This window comes from Cryptotermes secundus, unplaced genomic scaffold (genome assembly GCF_002891405.2).
Source record: "Cryptotermes secundus unplaced genomic scaffold, Csec_1.0 scaffold323, whole genome shotgun sequence".
NCBI classification, from domain to species: domain Eukaryota; kingdom Metazoa; phylum Arthropoda; class Insecta; order Blattodea; family Kalotermitidae; genus Cryptotermes; species Cryptotermes secundus.
Window position 1 is genome coordinate 612,034 of NW_019738961.1, and position 22,893 is coordinate 634,926.

A 22,893-nucleotide genomic window follows, 5' to 3' on the forward strand; every position below is an offset into this window, starting at 1 on the left:
TCCCTCCCTGCCCCCCCCCCCGGTAACTTCTCCGGCACCAGAAACAATCAAACTTCCCAACATTACAACGAGACAGTTTTGTATTTTTTTATATATCTTCTCGTTCCTAATTGAGTCGTTCCAAGTCACAGGAATAACAGCGAAGTTGCGAACTGACTTATTTAGCATTTCAAATTGGCAGCAATTTTTATAAAGAAAACAGTACACTCAACATGGGCTCTCTCATAATATCGGAATGTAAATTACGTTTGAGCACTATCATGAGTTTCGTAATAAATTTCTGAATTGGTTATTACAGAAATTTTCGAATTGTTAATTCAAATGACTTCTCCTTTCATTATAATAATATTGTGACATGACGCCAAAAAGCCGGAATAGTGGAGCCAGAGTAGACAATGGCTCGGTAAACATGCTTCCGCGGCATCGAATACGCAAGCAACAATGGGCGGATTGTTAGGAAACGGTGTTTTCTGTTGGGTCCGCCCCCAGGCTACATAACGAGGATCCCAGGCCAATTGAAATTTTGTTGAGAATTGGCAGTCGAAGATAACTGAGAAGAGATTCCAGCGAGATAGTTTGCAGTTGGCAGTTGCAGTAGAGAAATGGACTGAAATTTCCGGAGTTGGCGGTTGGCAGGTGATTCAGCAATCGAGAGAGTCAGTTAACCTGGAAGTCCGGCTCTGAAAAGAAGACTTTGTGTGTCCCGTACTTACAGTGCGACTGTTATAAATCCTTTGACAGGATATGACTAGTGAAGACTGAGAAGACTTAGCGTCTCATAATGATTTGTAAAGTTTGGAGACTAGCGATAGCGCTATAATTAATTGTAATTACGAGATATGTGTTAAAGTGGTCAATAAACACCATATCCAATCCATACCCCGTCTATAGTCACACACCCTAAATTGTGACATCTGCTGTCAGAAGTGTGTAGTACACAATTTGAATTTAAACTGTAGCTTGATACAGATCAACATAAAAGTTCAAACATCTTATGCACTGGTCAGTTTTATTTATTTTCTTGTGATTGGGTGAGACTGCGTCCACTTGGTACGTCGGCCAATAATTGACCTATTGTACAAGCCCAGGATGATAGATGATGAATGTGGAGCAGTGGGTGGAATGAGAATTGGCAGGGTAAACAGAAGTACTCAGAGAAAATCTGCCCTAGTACAACTTTGTCCACCATAAATCCAACATGACCTGACCCGGGCTCGAACCCGGGCCGCCGCTGTGGGTAGCCGGTAACTAACCGCCTCATCTACATATGTCACGTCTATGCATTGATTAGCATAAATTGAAATTATAACACATGGTAAGGCGGCAAACAGAGTTCATCTTGTTGCCTGCTTCTACCGAATTGTTTGGTTCAGTGTTGGATCCTGAAGACGGAATCGACATATATCTCCGAAACGTGTGGCTCGGAGCTACACGACGATACAAACCAGAAGACCGTTCTCGTCAATATCATTGCCGTTCGCACTGTACTTACATAGCAGTGATCCAGTCCTGCGCATTTTAATTATGTAACGTTGCGTCATGTTGCGTACAATCGACTCACTCGGTTGTATAAATGTTTCAGGCAGACAGGACTCTGTCTCAGTATTTCTAAAAGGTGGGCGACACGTTTCAGAACATATGTGCCATCTTCAGTTCCTGATCCACTCGAATGCCTGCACAAAATTTATACGCTGAGGGAACATACATGCAGCATGTACATAATGTTACCTGAAGTCTTCCTGCCTTCTCAAGTGTGTATTAAGCATTAAAATATTTCTAACATATTGTGGCGTATTTGCTAAAAGGCAAGAAATGTGGAGTCAGAAAAACGGTCGTTGGTAGGTATTGCCCGCACACAACAATAGAGGAATTGTGACGAAGGGAGATAAAACAGCCGTTAGTACGGAACAGTTGAGCAAACGCGTTTCCGTGGAAGAGAATATACGCAACAATAAGGGAGCTGTGTTTTCTGTGCGATCCGCGCCGAGGTGTTATAAAAAGTACAAAGAAGATCGTTTGAGTTAGATGAGTTTAGAGACGCCAGCCTGCCGAGATATGAGCTTGGGAGGAGAGGAATTGAATTGAGTCGGGTCCTCGGAATTGGCAGTTTCAGAATAATGGCAAAAAAGGAATTAGGCTGTGCAAAGAAGACTTCATGTGTGTTGAAATCCGTTGCCAGGATGCGACTAGTGAAGACTGAGAACCCTTGCGCGTGTGTAGCGCCTGTAGTCCCGAGTTGAATGTATAAGGAGTCAACAAATCCAATTATCCAATCCAAAACTCGTCTATAAATCACGCACACCCCCTGAGTTGTGACATAATATTAGATGATTATTACAAGTTAGTAAAATTTGCATTAAATAACAACACTTGCACAGTTCACTTCACGCTGAGATTATTTTATGTGTATATTCCCCCAGAATGTAAATATTTTCGTGTGTGTTCAAGTATTTGTAGGCTTCGCGATGACGCATGTGTGCTGCAACATGTCAGTGGTCTCGTGGGGTTTCATAAGAAAATATACATTCTACTAATTGAAAATGTTTATACATTATATATTAGAGCATTTGAGGGACATTTTGTATTCGCGATTTCACTGAATATACGCTCTAAGAAACAAGATAGTTCTCGAAAGATATCTATATGTATTTTATACTAAGATATTAAACTTAATATAATAACAGCATACAATAAAATATGCTGCTATCTATGAGTATGTTATGAAAATTTTCAAAGAAAATTGAGCACCAAGTCAAACATATTTTCCATGCAATTTATAGACGTTATCTTCTGCTGCTGTCCACAGCTACGTATAAACATATGCTTACATAATAACAGATTATAAAATGTCATCTCGGTATATACGGTGGGTAAACCAGCCTTCCTTACTGGAAAGGACACGAAAGGTAAAGCTATCCCTATAACGGGCCTTGGAGGCCCATAGGTTTGTAAGACGTCGAGGCTCCCACATTTTGTAGACAATCGGCTTACAGATGGCGGTAAAGTTGCCAATCTTACGCGATGCTGCTCTTTACTCCAAGGAAGTTTCCTGGTACTCGGTTCTGATAGAGGCTGAGTAGACCCCAGGGCCATAGTGCGGCTGGAAGGATTTGGTCAAATGAAAAATCCATTGACCTCATCGGGACTGGAACCCGCGAACTTGGAAAGTATATTGTTCACTAAATATTTTGGAGCTACGGAAAGTTGCTGGCTAATACGATTATTGGTAAGGACTATTACCTATAAATTACGCAGGACTCGCAAGGAATCAGCTGCTAATTGCCCTACATTTATACATGTAAAAGGGCACACAAGAACGCACTTCTCCAAAATATGGATCGCATCCTCCTGGGGATTGCCAGATTCTCAAATATTCCTCCCACTTAAGTTTTGACAAGTCAGGTCCACTACAGATGCTTTTTGAAGGTGTAGCTGTAGCGACTCTACAGGAACGTTCTACAGTTTACTGCACTTGTAGCGAGGAGACTGTAATGCAATCCAGAGTTTGCTGTAACTGTACAGACTGATACGCACTTGAAGAAATGTGCAGAACTGCATTACTCGCTGACCGGTAGAGGTGGGGGGGGGGGGGGGATCGCTTAAATTGTGACATGACGCCTGAAAGCCGGAATAGTCCATTGCTAGGCAACGCTTCAGTAAACACATTCTCGAGGTTAAGCAGTCAACAGTGGGGTCTCAGTTCCTTAGTAGCAGGTTGCTACGTTTCGTAGCAGCGGACAAAACACAAATAATTACAGAATGAGAACTAACTGCTCGAGGCGGGCCGCGCCATAGCTCAAGCGGTTAGTGGTTGGCTTCCCACCGCGGCGGCCCGGGTTCGATCCCGGGTCTGGTCAAGTTGGATTTGTGTTGGACAAAGTGGTGCTGGGGCAGGTTTTCTCCGAGTACTTGGTTTCCCCTGCCAATCTTCATTCCACCAATTTCTCCACAATCACCCTCACCTATCATTTGAGGCTGGTACAATAGGCCAGAAGTGGCCGCAGCACAAGGGACTTAGTCCCACCCCACTAGCATTAAAATAACTGTTCGAGATTGTGATCTCTATTCGGTTCTCCTGAAGTTATAAAGGGAGGACACGTGTGGACGCTCAGCAGAGTTCACTCAGGAGACATTCTTCGTTCATCATTCGTCACTGCGAAAGAGAAGACTCGCGTGGTCCAGTAAGGAGTGGATCGAGTCTTAGGCAGCCATTGATTGCGAGTTGTTATAATTGGCTGTAATTGTAATAGAAGTGCCAATAAATCCAATCATCTAAATCGGAACCCATTATTATTCGTCACGCAAACCCCGAATACGCGATAATATGTATTACTTTGTGGGGAGGAGGGAGTCACGTTATCACAAAGTTTTGAGAACGCGTGCCTTAAGAGATATAGTCTCCACGAAGCTGAGTACTTCTTGGGAAGGGAATAACAGTTCCTCGACGACTCAACAAATTTTCAACATTTCATGGGAACCGAAGTTCCACCGTCACTGGTCTTTACCCTCAACCACATGAATGAAATCCTAACTCTGTCATCCCACATCTTTAAGATCCATTTAATATTAACCTTCATCCACATCTAGGTATTCCTAATGATCTCTTTCCTTCAGGTTTTCCCGTAAACACTTTGTACCTCTTGCTCATGCGTTTTAAATGCCCTGTCTATATCACCCTCAATGATTTGATCATTCCAATTATATTTGACGAGGAATACAAATTATGAAACCCCTCATTATACAGTTTTCTCGCGCTGCCTGTTACTTCATCCTTCTTGTGTTCAGATATCCTCCTCAATCTGCGTTCTTCTCTTACTGTGAGACTCACCAAGTTTCGCACCCATACACAACTACAAGCAAAATTATAATTTTGTATATCTCTATAAATATGGCTATATATTTTTGAAGGGGTAAAACTTAACCGATGTCACTATAACACAGGCTCACACCCCCACCCCATGTGTCGCCCCAAGGTTGCTCACAATGACACTGAAGCTGCCTGTGGAAGGGAGTAATCAGTCAGTACTGCAATGTATGGCTTACCATGACAAAGCATTACGCCATCAATCAATCTATCCGATGTGAGATAAAGTGACGCTAAGCAAGCAATATATCACCATTTGTCTCTCACATTAGCTTAGGGATAACATTAAACTGTAATTATAAAAAAAACAATAATCCGTCTTTCGTGGCTGTAATAGTAGAAGTTACCGCTCGGGACGTGGGGCATCAGAGGGATCGAAGTCACCGTCTGATAAGCACTGATGCAATAGACTGATGTAATCAGGGAGTGGAAATGACTTGCTGATAACCTGGTAAACGTTCTAGCTCAGCTGAATAGCGCGGGCGAGTGACCGACGCATATTCAAATGGCAACTGTTACGGTGAAATAATGGTGGACCTGTACCTCCACTCCCCAACACACCTTCATAGTAAGATAAAAAGTAAAGTTGTCCCTGTGCTTAACTACGCCATGAAGACGTATGGGGGAGTGGATGAATAGATCCACATTTTCTTGACCTCAGCACTAGTTGGGAGGTGAGTGGTCAGCTTCACGCCCCTGCCGTTTTAGCCACAGGGAAAGAGTCCTCGGTACCCATTAGATAAGAGGCTTGGTGGGCTCCAGAGCCAGACTGGACGACATGGAGAAGTTAAAATTCTTGGCCCCGCCGGGACTCGAATTCCGGCAAACCCGTAACCATTCGCTATACCGACTGTGCCATCCCGACTCTCTAAAAGTCTTCATGTTATGGTGCTTAATTAAGCACAGAGACAACTCTACGTTTAACTATTACAGTGAAGGATCGTAAATTTGTTCCTATACGTAAAGTCGCTGGGATCGGTGGACAGGGACTAGCTCTATCGATTGGGCCCACAAGAATAGGCTTTTCACCCGAGGACGGAGACGGAGCGCTATCTCCAGTCCAGTGCAGTCCAAAATGTACTTCCAAATACTTTCCTTTCATATGATACAGACCGCTTAGAAAAGGACGCGTGAAGTAATCATTCTGTCGCTGCGCATGTAGCCGTTGCCTAACAACGACGGAAGGGGATGTAGGCACAGACACACAGACAACAGGGTGATCCCATACGCCTCATAAGCCTAAACATATTAGGGGAATACACAGATAGCAAGCTAATATCATAAGCCTCATTTTTATTTTTTGAAAATATGGAAATTAGGGAACAAAACAGGACACGAACAGTGTCCAATAAGTCAATAACTGCTGTATTAGTGGCAGATAGCGAAAGTTTAGAGACTACTTGGCGTCATTATCGCGTCCAAGCTTTCGTGATGGACTTGTACCGTTTATGCTCTGGTAAGCTTGCTTTCCGCGTAGTGGGGAGTTCATCCCGCGCGCTTCTGGATCAATAGTAGGAGAGAGCGAGGCATTAGCGTGGCTGCTATTGTAGCGGCACCAATCATTTCCTCAGCCTTCCCGTACCTATGAAAAGAACGACTGAACAGAGAGCATAGCAGACTTCAACACTACCGGATCTCCCCAGAAATTCCTACATACACAAGTTCATTTTTCCATTTTGATACAGGTAAGAGCAGAAAACAATCGTTTGCGAACCGTGGTGCAATCATAAATGTACAGCAGGCCCTTTGCTTAATTAATTAAGCACCACACCGTGATGACGTATGAGAGAAAGAAGGTATAGCGCCACCTTTCTCTACCTCGGAACTGGATGGAAATAAGTGTTCATCTTCAAGCCCTGGCCGATTTATCCCACGTGAAAGAGGCTACGGTACCCAGTATATAGGAGGTCAGATGTATCCTTGAAGCTGAGGAGCAGAGCAAAATCTCTTGTCCCTGTTCGGAATGGAACCCCTGCCGTTCAGCCCGTAGCCCGTCGCTATACCGACTGAGCCATCCCAGCTCCTGCCAACGGCTATGACATCTTTAATAACGCCGAGATGTGTAAATCAAAGATATTACGAGAAATTTGATGATAAAGAAACATCAACCCCCGCCTCGTTGGGGGACATAAACACAGAGACCTGGTCCTACAGGTTGGGGGTCGGACACAAGGCTGACAACCTTGCACTACAAAAAGAAATTATTGTTCCGAAATGCAAAGCTGTGAAAACTGGAAGACAAATCTGACAGAGTCTTCTAAGGAAGGCTATGGCTCAAAAATGACTGCTTTGCCAATGATGATTGTGATGATCGTCATTCCACGCTATATATCCTACACACTGTCGCGGGTTTATGGTCGTGACTAATAATAATGGGTTCTGGATTGGATGATTGGATTCATTAACGCCTTCTTTTACCTCTCCTAATCACAACCAATTGCAACAGCTCACAATATATGACTTCCCAAAACTCGCTCCCTTCTCGTTCTCTTTCCTTCTCTCTCACCGACTGAATTCTAATTTAAGACTGAAACACCTATATAGTCGCGAGGTGAACCCATAGAAAACACTTCTTCTTTTTCTGTTGTATTTACAGTGCGTTGCGTAGCAATCCGAAGTTATCCGATTTTTGCCTGCGTATTATTGTCGGTTTTACTTAGCAACGGACTGTTTAGCAAGAATCTCTCTCCGCGGGAACGTGTTCACCGAGCAGTTGCCTAGCAGTGGATCGATACGTCACAATACTAATTTGTCGTAATATAATCCACGTACACAAACATAGAGCTCATTTATACGTGAAATTTCTAGTAAAATATTGGGTATTATTTCAGTGGATTTGTGTTTCCACAAGACACCGCTCACATCGGATCGCACTGAATAGGGAAGGAAAGAACGTTTATTGTACAGCCAACTTTCTTTTTGAATGTTTTGTGTATCTCCTGGTGTTCTCTCGCTTGGTCTTCCCTCATTATTTCGCTACCCCTTCTTTCACCCTTCAGTCTGCCAGACTGAATTTAAGATGATTAGGCAATTTGCATTTGTTTTCACGCAGAAAAGCAGATAGTACTTTTGTGGTTTGGTGCCTGAAAGACTCGTCATTTCACTCATTAACTTAATTTCCGCCTCTGATGTGAGATTTTAAAGCATGACTCCATGATATTTCTGCTGGCTGGTCTTCCACGTGAGATGAGTCTGTGGATTTGGGTCAGAGCTTCGTACTCAATTCAGTGAAAGGAATTTGGATGTAACTGTGAAGGTGTTCTCGAAATGATGGAGGAAGCTGTCCAGAACATGCTGCTGCTAGACTGAATCCACTAAATGCGTTTGTACTTGCTTACTCAGAGAAATTATTAATTTGAAGCTGAATTAACTGAGTCGTGTTGAAGCGAGTCTGAGCTGCCGAGTATCTCTCCCGTTATATAACAGCAGTTACTTGTAAAACCAACTACGGCTTGAGGAATGTGCACACTGAACTAACGTTCGTTACGCTTGTAATTAGAGAGTTTGGTGCCATATTTCTTGGTATTTAAAAGAACGTATGGCAAGAAATTTACCACCACCCCGTGACAGACTTTTTAACCTTCTGCCCTTGATAATATTGTGGAATATAGTCCTCCTACTAAGCAGTTAACTCTGTAAACAAAGGCCGTCTCTGGACAACGGCTCTGTAAACAAATATGCACTTAACAATGGAGTTAATTCCGAAAACGGGGTGTTTCCACGTGATACGTGACTAGCAAGGGACAAAGTCAGTTGTTAAGCATATCTGCACTGGAGACTGTGAAGCTAGAACCTGAGCGTGTGAAGATTCACCACTGTTAGAAGCTGTTGCCAGGGAACGACTACTGAAGACACAGCCGGCTGGAAGAAAGGCTTAGCAAGTGCTGTGATGATTTGTGAATTGTGGAGATCAGCTGTGGCACTGTAATGGCTTGTATGAAGGAGTTGTGTGTATAAGTGATTAAGAAATCAATGCACCAATCCAAAACCCCGTCTATACCCACACATATACTATGTGGCAATATATTTAGGCAAAGAAATATAGACGTATTTCATTTTTAAAGGTTAGAATTTTATGCAAATTTTATATCATTTAAAGAAAAGGCAATTGTTCGTGTTTATATTTAGAGGCCTATGAACACTTTAGCTATCTAATTAATTTCATAGATATGAGTCCTTCCTCAGAAGTCAGTAGTCGCTCAGTTACGCAAGAAATTCACAGAATTTTATGAAACACAAAAACTGACTACCATATTCATAAGATCCTGCCATTGGCCCAAATCTTAGGAGCCAGATGAATCCAGTCCACGCATTCATATCTATTTCTACAAGATCCATTTTAATTTAGGCCTCTGTCTTTCATTTCTTTCCTTCAGGTCTTCCTGCCAAAACTTTGTATGCATTTCTCTTCTCTGCCATCCTTGTTATATGCCCTATACATCTCATTTTCCCCGATTACGTCATTCAAACAATATCTACCTCAAGTAGATGTAGCTGGTACCTGATGCGCCAGGGGTTAGGCATTACGAGCTGGAGGGGATTGACTTACAGCTACGAGAAAAAGTAATTCTACGGATCTTGCGAAATTTGATACCTTATAAAAATGGCATTCCATGTTTCAGTAGGAGCAACTAAATGGCATTTCCAGCTTGAGAACTCAGACGTTGGTACATATGATGATAATATTAAAATGGTTCTTAAGGATATAGGGTGTGAGTTTGTTGACTGAATTCATTTCGCTCAGAATATGGACCGGTGGTGGGCTCTTGTGGACACGGTGATGAATATTTGATTTTCATAAGAGGCGAGAAATTTCTTGACCAGTACAGCATTTATTGGCTTTTCAAGAACTGTGCTCCATGGAGTTTACTAATTGGTTAGTCCTAGTTATTTTGTTGGTTAGTAGCAGAGATGTAATTTGCTGCTTGCCTTCGCTAGCACAGTCATTCTTGGTTTCCAACGACGTCAGGGTTAATGACAATATTCTTGTTCATTCCAAGACCACATACGCGTTTTGAAATGGGGCCTCCCTTCATGGGGACGACGGGTCTGACTAGTACAGTCGAATACTCTCGTCCGTTCTTGTTAGTTCGGATTGGTTACTTTGTTCTTAAATTAGCTGGTTATTTAATTATTTAATTAGTTAGTCGTTAGTTAATTAGGCCTAGTTAGTATATTAACTAGTTAGGACAGTTTTAGGGGGGTACGTGGTAGCGTAGTTGGTTGAAGCACTATGTTACAAGCCAGAAAGTCATGGGTTCGATTCCTGATGAGGTCACTGAATTTTTCAACGGACCTAACCCTTCAATCTTCGCAGATAACATTCACAACAAAGCGCACACACTGTCCACCAGTCACAATCAATAATTTACAAATCCCAGTACAGACAGAAGTAAAATACCTCAGCCGATACCTAGACCAGAAGCTAACTTTGCAGAAGCACATCAAGACAAAACGCCAACATCTAAACTTAAAGTACGACAAATGTCATGGCTCTTAGGACGAAAACCCAAACTCAGCCTAGAAAACAAGACTTTAATTTACATATGCATATTGAAACCGATTTGGGCGTACGGAGTTCAACTGTAGGGGTGTGCTAAGCCTACAAACACCAAAATAATTCAAAGACTCCAATCAAATGTACTGCGCCCCATAACCAACGCCCCATGGTATGTCTCGAACTTCACATTACACAATGATCTTCAAATCCCATTCGTCACAGAAGAAATCAAAAGATATTCTATCATATACCACAACCGACTAATGGGACACGAAAACAGTTGCGTAACTGAACTAAGCAACCCATTAAACATCAGACGAAGACTAAAACGACAATGGCCCTCAGACTTAAAAGAACACAGTGTTGAAGATGGGTAGCCGTACTCAACGACATAATGCATATTATACTACAGAGGAGAATCATCATTGGATGATAATTCCGCACAAGTGATTTCTTACAACATATTTACTTATTACTCCCTTGTAGAGTAGATTGTAAATTGCAAGAAATGATAATAATAAAAAAAAGACCTACCCCTTCCAGCCGCACTATGGCCCTGTGGTGGACTCAGCCTCTAATAGTAATTAGAACCAGAAATTTTCTTGGGAGTAAAAGGCGGCCGGCGTGTAAGACTGACAACCTCGCCGCCATCTGTGAGCCGATTGTCTAGAAAATGTGGAAACCTCGACGTCTCACAACCCTATGGGTCTCCACGGCCGGTTGAAGGGATGTCTATTCCTTTTACGATAGTTTTGCAGCCTGGTCCTAAATATTTGTCACTATTTTCAGTAAGACTGTTGCTCTCTTTTCCTCCTGCAGGTCACTACCAACAGTACCGAAGTCCACGTATTACTGAACACCCGACAGACGTGACAGTACCAAGGCACGATCCCGTGACCCTGAACTGCAAGGCTGATGGTGTGCCGGAACCCACAATAGAATGGTACAAAGACGGCCAACCAGTGAGAACGTCTCCAAGCGACGCCAAGTCTCACCGCGTACTTCTGCCGGCTGGATCACTCTTCTTCCTAAGGGTGGTTCATGGCCGCAAGGAGTCGGACGGCGGCGTCTACTGGTGCGTCGCGCACAACCAGGTCGGCGTCGCTAGGAGCAGGAATGCTACCCTGGACGTAGCCGGTGAGTACCGTTGCTAACCAGATCCTTAGCAGGAATCAATACAGGGTTTAGTGAATCGGCTATGGGACCTGCTATCGCAGCGAGGGGTTGTCGTCTTCAGTCAGTGAAGCAAAATGTCACGTCAACATTAGAAAGTCACTACATTCTGTTTGCAATGTATTTCCGGTATACATACACTGGTTGGAAATTCACATAGTGTAAATCTTCACAGAATTACTGGGGTTTTGGACTTTTTCCATCGTCCGGTATTCTACAGACCTGAAAACACGACGTTTCGGAAACTGGATCTGTTTCCGACTTCAGGTGTGGGGAAAAGCACCTACTCAGTTGGGTCTCAAGAAAGCGCTAATCTCCTTTACTGGACAACCCCTGGCACATTCACACAGCTATATAATCACCTGAGGCCAGGCTAATTCGGCGAGATATAACAAAAAAATATGCAACAAAAATTGTGATGGAGCACACACATACGTGGAATTAGGATAGAAAAGTAAGTAGAAATTTGTGCTAGAAACCTAGCCAACAAAATCAAGTACATTAGCACCAATGCGAAGAAATGGGAAAAAATGTGAAGACATGTATGTAATATCTACCTCTAGCGTCATCTGTGGAGTAAAACCTGAACACTCGAGACTGAAACCACATGGAAACCCATGAAGAGTCTGTCACGTCATACAGATCTCTGCGAATCAGAAACCTCATTACTGATGAGGGGTATCCAGATAGGAGAGATGTCCAAACTAGGTTGACTGATTGGATTGGTTAAGCATGCCATATAGGCTGATTCCTTATATTTCCTCTACCTGCTGTTACTTTCAATTTTAAAAATCTTAGCATCATCCCAACGTACTCTGCGACTGTCTTCATAGGCATGTTGGTCTTATTTTGATGCTTCTAGAAGACCCTGTTGCAGGTTGTGGCTGTGTTCGCGGAGCAGCACGTTGTCTTCCCCTTCACCTGAGGACGGAAACAGATCAGGTTTCCGAAACGTCGTGTTTTTTAGTCTCTAGAATACAGGACGATGGAAAAGGTCCTAAAACCTAGTAATTCTGAGTGTTATACACCATCGTCAAAACCCATTAGAATCTGCCTCATTAATTCGGTTACATCTTATTCGGATCGAAATATGAAAACTGAAAGAAAGCTGTTCACAGTTGAATGCATACTTTAAAAGACATGAGGAATTTAGAAAGGCAGATGAGTCATTTGTCTGTTGAGACAAACTGACGGTTCCTTCAAAGCTACATTATTGCGTTCAGAGACAAGTACAACTTCTGAGTCTTCTATTGATGAATAAATTAATTATCTGTAAGATTTGAGGCTTTCACGGCGGTGACTATGAAGAAAGCAGTCTTCTGGGATTTNCCTTTTACGGCTACCTCTTGCTTCACTAATCCTGTTTATCGAACTTTTACTATATATAAAAGCACAAGTTTTCTTCCGTAAGATTTTCTACACGAGGTATGACATACCATGGTTCCTAAAGAAGACTTAATTTAGCATCATAAAAACAGAGATAAAAATGAAAACACCTAAATACTATATATATAATAAAATACACCGACACATGTCATACAGAAAATACTAATACATGTTACAGACACATTGGAGCACAGAGGAGGGCATATCCCAAAACTAAAACTTACAGACAGAAGCACAGCAGTTTCATTAGCAATTTTAGAGACACCTAAAGATGGCCAGTGTTGTAAGATTTGAGGGTTTACACAGCAGTGACTATGAAAAATGCCGTCTTCTGGGATGTGGCGCCTTGTAGATCTTGTGTGAACCGACGTTTCGGAGGAATGTATCGCCTGATGGGGAAATCGCCTCATAAGATGGAGGCGGTACGTTCCTCCGAAACGTCGGTTCACACAAGCTCTACACGGCGCCACATGCCAGAAGACGGCATTCTTCATGACCAGTGTTGGTCGAAACATGTAATGTGCATACACAAGTGATGTAGAAGAGATATCAAAGTTTTAAAAAAATGGAATAAATTTAAGAGCGATATTCCATGAAAATTTAATCTCAATAGTTTTCATCGTGATACCGAATGCTGGAAAATGTCAGGGACGTCTGGTAGAATAGCGGAAGGAAGTGTTTTAACCCTTCAAAACGGAACAGACCAAGAGATTCCGCTATGGTGCTGCCGACTGTGATGATGATATGAACTAACAGGAGAAGAACGCGAAGACATGCCCTATCTATGATTCTCTTGTCGTACACTGTTTGAAATGGTCACGAAAATGGAGAATTTCATGAAAGTTACCCCATCCGTTATATCCCTAATTTGTCCACTCACGTTCAGAACATCCAACATTACAACACCCGCAACCAAAAAGGGAACACACATCACGAGACACGATATACACGGAGTATAAGACGAACGACTCCCATAGTGGAGGAACCATGCGCGGGTTTGAATTGGGATATATAAGATGAATATCTTAACAAGATTTTACTGATTTAAGTCCATGATTTATTTAATCCGTCTTGCAGTGCATACACTCATTTATCTCCTTCTCTCCCTCGCACTACATGTTTCGGCATAATAATGCCATCTTCAGGTGCTTACTTATCCACGTCAAACCAGTTCATTGCATGCCATGTTCACACATTAAAATAACTAAAATATGTATCTNTGTGAACATGGCATGCAATGAACTGGTTTGACGTGGATAAGTAAGCACCTGAAGATGGCATTATTATGCCGAAACATGTAGTGCGAGGGAGAGAAGGAGATAAATGAGTGTATGCACTGCAAGACGGATTAAATAAATCATGGACTTAAATCAGTGCAACAGGACGCTAAAATACAACAAGATTTTACTGTATAAAATTTATTATAATTGACGAATATTTTTAAATATATTTTAAATAATTTTACAATGACATAATGGCAAGCAATGCAATAGATTAACGTAAATGGAGCACCTGATGATGGCACTATGTTGACGAAACATGTTGTGAAATAACAGTTGAAATTGAGTGCACTACAACACGGACAGGGCATACATATCATGGATAAAGTAAATCGCTTCGATGCCAAGCTAACCTGCTGATAAACTAAATACTCCGACATGTTTCCAAGTATAAACTGAAAGAAGATAAGCAGTCCCAGTAAACACATTTGTGTACAATTTGTGTACGAGTTTAAGAATGTAGCATTAATTTTAAAATAATAGACTTTTCACACGATTTAATGAAACCCGGCTTACACATATGTATAATGCAGACAAGTACTATTGTTAACACAGCTTTGAGGCCGCGCCATAGCTCAAGCGGTTAGTCGCTGGCTTCCCACAGCGGCGGCCCGGGTTCGATCCCAGATCTGGTCAAGTGGGATTTGTGGTGGACAAAGTGGCGCTGGGGCGGGTTTTCTCCGAGTACTTCGGTTTCCCTTGCCAATCTTCATTCCACCAAATTCTCCATCATCATAATCACCCGAGGCAGGTACAATAGACCAATCAGTGGCCGCCGTGCCGAGTGGACCTAGCTGGACTCTACCCTCCACTATGCGAATTAAAAAAAAAAAATAAAACACTGCTTTATTTTCTACACTACAACAGGTTCCGATCTCTGTGATCATCAATATGTAAAATGTAAAAATAAAGTAAGGCTATCTCTGTAACAAGCTGCGGAGGCCCGTAAGGTTGTGAGACGTCGAGGCTCCCATATTTTCTAGATAGTTTTCTCAGAGATGACGTTGAGGTTATCAGCCTTACGCGCCGGCCGCCCTTTACCTCCCAGGAAGTTTCCTGATACTCCGTTGTGTTAGAGGCTGAATTGACTCCAGGACCATTGTAAAACTGGAAGGTATTGGTCAATTAAAAATCCAATGATATCGGGAATTGAACCCGCGGCCTTCCGGCTTGTAGCATAATGCGTCAACCAATATGGTTCAGTATTAATGAACACTGTGAATTAAATATTAAATTTCTAAATCTTTTGATGTGTATTTTGACTTTGTTATAATGCGATAAGGTTGAAAGTTTAGAGAAATAAAATACGTATTAAACTTAGTTGAATAAAATTGGTAGAATAAAAGAGAATACTACAAGTATAGTGCCTCATCATGTTTTCCTCGAGGTCTGCATCTGTAAATAGGAGCGAACCTGTATGTGCAGTGTGTGTGTGTGTGTATGGAGGGCTACTTACGCTGACTAGCAGCTCGAAGCTTTATGTATTGTAGGTGTGAAGTGAGAGTGGATTTGTAGATTTATACTCTAAATAATTCGCGCGATTCATTTGTAAATGTTGTGTTAATTTTTTTTCCTTGGCGCTACAGCCCCAGTGGGCCTAGGCCTACCTCCATGAACCTCTCCGTTCACTTCGGTTTTTCTAGATATTACACATACGGTAGGACTCCTTGGGCTGGTGATCAGCTCGTCGCAAGGCCTCTACCTGTAGACAAACACAGAAAATCGCACACAAACATCCATGCCCTGAGTGGGATTCGAACCCACGATCCCGGCTTCCGAGCGAGCGAAGACAGTACATGCCTTAGACCGCTCGGCTACCGTGACCGGCTTTGTATTAATTGGCTACATTAATACCCTTCTGATGATACACAGCAGGATGCAAAGAGTAAAGATGATACATAACGTAGGTTATGCTAAGTAAATGACATTTAAATTTTAATTATTTTGACTGAAGAGGATACACACCTGCCGAAACATGTCGTCAGAGATGGAAAACATATTTGGCATTCTGGCGTATAGACCCTTTGCCAAGTGGCGACACTATAAACACCGACGGTTTCTAGGCAGCGGCTCTGTAAACACGTTCGCGTTGCTAGGTAGCAGGTTCTTAAAAATGCAACAGTTGGACTACAACAGTGGAAGAGCTGTGTTTTCTACGTGGTCCGTGTCGAGATATAAGCAGGAGACATGGTCAATTCTGTGAGCGAGTCTGTAAAAAGAGGACTTAAGCCAAAGGCAGAGGAATAGTTATTGTTGGAGCAGTTATCAGGAAACGTCTAGTAACAGAATGCTAGACTGTGTGCTTAGTAAACTGTAAAGTGTGGAAATACGGATATTGTGATTGTTTGTATTTACGACCTGTATTTGGTTAATAAATCTATTCACCAATCCAAGCCTCGTCTGTAGTCACTTCATATACGTCACAGTATGTGACAAGTAGACGTGCTGACAAAAAAATAAATGATATGGAGCCAGAAGAACGAACTCTTCACGAGAAACATAGCATCTTTATAACATCACAGTATCTGTACAGTTTAGCTATGTCTATATACTATCTCATTTTTATTCTAAAGAAATTATTAATTATTCTGCATGACATCTGGTGACACAGTTCGCCTACAGATTACTACAACCGCTCTATTTGCCGGCTGCTTCCTGCTATTTGCTCGGCTGACTTACGTTTCTGCCCTGAAGAAGGAGGCAGAACTTTTCTCTTCAGATATGGCGGTGAACATGTCTGGATCCTCACAATATCCCAGAAGACATTACTCGGGGTTACTGTTCTTTTTTCTTTATTTTGTCCATCGTCTGATGTTCTAATGAGGGCAATGTTTCGGCATCTCGATCTATTTCCATCATCAGAAAACTTCAATATCAACCAGAACATACGTACTACTCTTGATTTCTTTGAGGTAGGTATGTTTAACTATATTTATTTATAACGTAAAAATGTCCCTGTGCTCAACTAATTAAGCACTATGCCATGAAGGTGCGTGGGGGAGTGGATGTATAGATCCGTATTTGCTTGACCTCGGTACTAGTTGGAGGTGAGTGGTCAGCTTCACGCCTGGGCCGCTTTACCCCCAGTACCCATTGGATAGGAGGTTAGGTGCACCCTGTTTCGGGTAGATGACGTGGAAAATAGAAAATTCCTGACCCTACTTACTTACTTACTNAAAATGTACTTCACAGTCAGAGAAATTATTTTCTCCGCAGATTTAATGCCCGCAATTTATTAACGGTTCTGAGAACTGCAGCATTATTTTACTGACATTACAGCGGGGCTTTATTCTATTTCCAGTAATGATTTTGGAAACATCCTGTATAATAAACATCACGTTAAGCGGTGTCCTGGTGGATCTAAAGATTGTAATTTTAAATCTTGCCGTTTATGTACACCCTCAGGTATGTTCATTACAAAACACGACATCAAAGCACTTATGAATACTGCACGTGTCTCCGTCCCCTTCTAATTAAGATTATGTGTCCCGCGCTGCACGAGTCTGAGGTATGACCTGTACAGAAGCGTGGGGAAGACCTGTCCGGAATCCCCGCAGTAGCGCCATGCATCTATTAGTCTCCTACCGGTTCCTGTCACTGCACCATCCACCATTCATCTCTCTCTGCTATCTGCCCTTACTTCTCCCTCCCCCGAACTGCACTAAACAAATGTAAAGCCACGCTCAAAATCAACAGCTACAACAACCGTGATTAGGGGGTGTCTAAAATATCTTTGAGGGTGTGTTATCATCAGGGAGTGTCATCGCTGGAGACGTACTAGATTCTATTTTCATCACACAGTGGGAAACAAAATTGCTATCCCTATAACAGTCCGTGGAAGCCCATAGGTTGACAGGTCGAGACTCTCACATTTTGTAGACAATCGGCTCACAGATGGTGGTGAGGTTGTCAGTCTTAGGCGCCCGCCGCCCTTTACCACCAGGAAGATTCTTGGTATATATTTCTGTTAGAGGCCGAGTCGATCCCAGAGCCATAGTGCCGCTGGAAGGATTGGGTCAATTAAAAATCCAACGACCTCATCGGGAATCGAACCTGCAACCTTCCGACTTGTAGAGTAGTGCCTCAAGCAACTACGCCACCGCGAGTTCTCAGTAATTAAAGTATGGTAAGGTAAACTGTAAGAGGCCGTGGAGGTCCATAGAGGTGTGAGGCGTCGAGGCTCCCACATTTTATAGAAAATCGGCTCACACATTACGAAGAGGTTGTCTGCCTTACGCACCGGCCGGCCGGCCGCACTTTACCGCCAGGAAGGTTCCTGGAACTCGTTTCACTTATAGTATGACATTCTGAAACATGTTTTAGGCAGACTATGAAGTCCTGGCGATACAAAATGTTGATAACATCGGTAATCCCCCGGTTGATATACGTAAAGACGTTATGCTTGTGGGTCTGTGTTCTAAAATAGACTGTTATTTGGTATCTTCTACCAGTAAAAGAGTTTTAGTGCCAATTCCTTTGCTATTGTATTCATATCATAAATTCTGGAAATTGGTGTGAAATGATGGTGTTACAAGCTCAAAGAACCAGAATTAAAAAAATCTTCTTTAAATGATTAGTACAAAATTAATAGATTTTCTGACTTCAATGTTCCTTGATATAAACTTTCCTTCAACTCCGCTAAACTCCACATATGAAAGAAAATCACATTCAACGCCCAATGCACGACTGTCCTGGCACAAACACTATATAACTCTCCTTATCTAAGCTGCAATCCCGTGTCCGATACTAAGTCTATGTGTAGTATATTATTCATAAACTTTCTTTTGAGTGTGCGTCATTCCTCTACGAATCGGGACACGTCATAACTTGTGTAGCCAACCTTATGGAAGAGAAGTCGCGTATGGCTGAATTTCCCATCAGCCTATGAAGTAGAGCATATAATCTAGTAACTTTCTAGTAATGACCTAACGGCCTAGGTCACTAATGACGACGAACACAAGTCCCCGTAGTAGACACAGTAAATAAGGGAAGTCTTCTTGAACCCAAGTCATTCCCCTTCCATAATGTTTCCCACTCAAGTTGTGACTTACTGTCAACGATCCAGAAGTGTCCGCAGTACAAGGGACTTAGTCCCACCTCACTAACAATAAAAATACTGTCAACGAAGTTTTAAACAAACGTAAGATTTGAGACTATCACAGCAGTGACTATGAAGAATACGGCCGTACAGATTTTGGAAACGTCGGTTAACACAAGATCTACAGGGCGCCACATCCCAGAAGACGGCATTCTTCGTGAAGTAACTAGTTTTTCCCTTGCTCTCTCCCAGAAGTGTACATTACAGAGCGATGCACATGGCCTTTAGAGCTTGTCTGTACCGCCATAAGCAATCCGATTACCAGGATTACGACCAGAGAAGTCGCCGTGAGATCAAGGAGAGAACGAGGGGGATGGTCGTGGCTTCCCGCTCGGGAAGTGGAAGGTGAGGGGGGATTAAGGCTGCGGCGGTGAAGAGGGGACTGCGACAACAGTGACATAGAGGAAAAACCTTGGAAGCCATTGATGCACTCCAGAATAAGTATCTCCCTGGCTTCCGAAGTACTTTCTTCATTCTGATACTCCTCTCACACGTAGCAGCGTCTGGATGTTGATGGCTCCCATCAGGAAGCTGTCCTCCTACACACGAGAACTGAACTTGGCACACACCGCAAGTTAAGCACTGACATTGGAAAGGGGTTGCTTGCTAAAGGACCGACACAATAGGCTTCGGATTATTAACCGTCAAGAAAGAAGAAAGCTAAAGCCATTCCTGTAACAGGCCGTGGAGGCCCATAGGGTTGTGAGACGTCGAGGCTCCCATATTTTTTTAGACAATCGGCACACAGATGGCAGTAAGGTTGTCAGTTTTAAGCGCCGGTCGCCCTTCACCCCCAAGAAGATCCCTGGAACTCATTTCTGTTAGAGGCTGAGTCGAACGCAGGGTCATAATGCGGCCGGAGAAATTAATCCTATGACCTCTTCGGGAATCGAACTCGCGACCTTCCGGTTTGTAGCATAGTGCCTCAACTAACAACGCAATAGGTGGGACGAGTTCTGGAGATGACAGTCCAAGGTGACTGAAAAGAAATGGCAAGGAAGGAATTAGGCTGCGAAAACAAAAGACTTCATGCGTGATTTAAAATGACAATGAGACTGTTACAAATCCGTTGCCAGGATACGACAAGTGAAGACTGAGAATCCTTGTGCAGCGGTGAACTGTAATGTGAGTAGATCAATGATATCACTGTAGTTTCCTGCAGTCCAAAGTTGTGTGAATAAGTTGGCAGTAATTTCAATCATCCGATCCAAACCTCGTCTATAGTCACCCATGCACGTGACAATACTCGTGCTGTTTCTCCTGTCCCTTATTCAGAAATATTCTGATAAGTAAATTACAGCATGGCCATCCCATAGCTGAGGCGGTTAGACGCTGGCCTCTGGTTCAATCCTCGTTGACTTCGTGCGAAATTCCTGACGGAAGAAGTTGTATTGGGGTTGCTGTTTCTCAGAATCACTTCGATTTTACCTTGATACTCGCTACTTCACCATTACTCCACATTCATCTGGCATCGCTTCCTGAGGTATACGAGAGCCCTGACCTGAGCAGACAGCACACTGTCACATCTTAGTCTTCAAGTCTGGGGCTTTATCTCTGAAATGACACTTGGATGCTTACAGAGTGCGGATCTTTGTTAGTTAAAATGTACAAACTGAGGAGTAAACAAAACAAAGCTGGAAAATACACCAAAAAAAATCACTTAATTCCAGACAGAACTACACAATTTAAGATAAGATTTCAACTAATTTCCTATTACGACTTCCAGGGATTAAATATCAGGGGGACGCGTCACTGAATCTCTCTATACAACAGAAAGTTCTAGGAAGAACTAATCTACTTTCCTTTAATGCGACACTGACCGCATAGGAAACGACATTCCAAACAATGCCTCTATCGTTGCATTTGTATTCTTTGCAGCAATAAAATTTTTATGGAGCCGTTGCCTAGCAGCGATATGAAGGCTACATATACAGACACGCAGACTGATGGGAGGGATTTACTCGTATGAAGTACGCCGTTGAGATGGGCTCAGGTGCCATGGCATACATACCAAGTTTCATAAAGATTGGTTCAGGCGTTCTAAAGTTGATACACAGACACACATAGGGACCATGGCCATCTCATAAGCCTTCTTTCATTTTTAAAAACAATTAAATTCTTCTAACAGAATAGTAATGATGCTGCCGCGTGAAATTATGAGGATATAGTGTGCCGGAGGAGCACTGCACGCGCTGGTCACAGGAATTGATTTTGTCAACAGCAATCTTTCCGTCGTCAGCCGTCATTTTTATTGCAAAAATTCATGTTTAGATGAGGTTCTTGAGAACTGTATTTTGTATTAATTCAAACGGATATTATTAAAATCGGACTGTGAATGGTGTATCCCAAGGGAGCCTGACTATACCAATATTCTTGTCGAGCAATCCTCAACATTTATAATCAGTTTAATGCAGTTCTTGAGTTCAATAACGTTCCCATCTTTGCTGCAGTAGATGCTCTAGGCCAAACAGAATGTCCCCCACCCGTAACGATTTCCCTTCGTCTAATTTCCTTCCAAATCCCTTCGCCCTAGGATTACCGACATGGGTCAGCTAATGGTATAGGCTAATAAGAGGCGCGAGCCTTTCTGGGTTAATGTTGCGGCAACCCCGACACGTGACGTACAAGCAACCAGAGCTAATTGTCATCAGAGTCCCTGGGTGCTCAAGGACATCCAACACGCCGGAAAATTAGGTACTCAACGCACACAATCCATTTTATATTCTACGTTGGTTTCACGGTTCGTGCGCTGACGAAATGTTTCATGCACACAGCAAAACTCCAAGACCTCCAGACCGGATCTGAGGTCCACCCAGTCTCCTATCCAATGAGAACCGGGGGCTCTTTCCCCGGAGTTAAAGCTGCAGAGGCGTGAAGCTGACCACTCACCTGTAGCTAGTGCCGAGGTCAAGAAAATATGGATCTATACGCCCACCCTTCATATGCCTTAATGGCGTAGTGCTTAATTAGTTAAGCACAGGAACAGCTTTACCTTTTATCGAATCAGAGATGGCGATGAGGTTATCAGCCTTACGCGCCGGCCGCCTTTTGCCCCACAAGAAGATTCATGGTACTCATTTCTGTTAGAAGCTGAGACGTCCCGAGGGCCACAGTGCGGCTGGAAGGATTAGAAAAATCTAATGACCTAATCGGGAAACGAAACCGCGACCTTCTTGCTTGTAGCATAATGTCTCAACAAACTACGCTACCGCGTACTCCCTAAAGCATGGTACCATCCCGGAGTTTCCTTAGAGAGTCTGAGGAAAACAAGGAGAAACAGCCGATATAGAAAAACGGACACCTGTCGAATACGGGCTAAAAACTTGCAGCTTCTGCAGACTTCTCCGTTGTGATCGTGTGCGGCGGTCCTTGCGGAACAGCTTCTTCAGCTGAAGGAAATAACTGACTGTCCTAAAATCTCTTCGCGTGGCAACGTTCACCCTGACAAAGTCCCTTTATTTGTTTTGTTTCGCATGTTCGTTTCACGACATGATCTCTGAGGATGGCCTTTGTTTTCCAGACAACTGCTCTTATATACTCGGCAGGCACATATGTGCACTTGTCTCCCTGAAATGGAGGAACGTCAAAACGA

General features: G+C 42.8%; 1 protein-coding gene across 1 annotated transcript in view; it reads left to right on the top strand.

Moving 5' to 3' along the window:
* The window catches only part of LOC111871439 (protein sax-3), a 583,421-nt gene that overhangs the window by 285,238 nt on the left and 275,290 nt on the right, over positions 1-22,893 (top strand). The window contains exon 2 of the mRNA XM_023864561.2: positions 11,184-11,501. Within this exon, the coding sequence (XP_023720329.2) occupies positions 11,184-11,501 (318 nt within the window). The remainder of the gene's footprint in view (positions 1-11,183; positions 11,502-22,893) is intronic.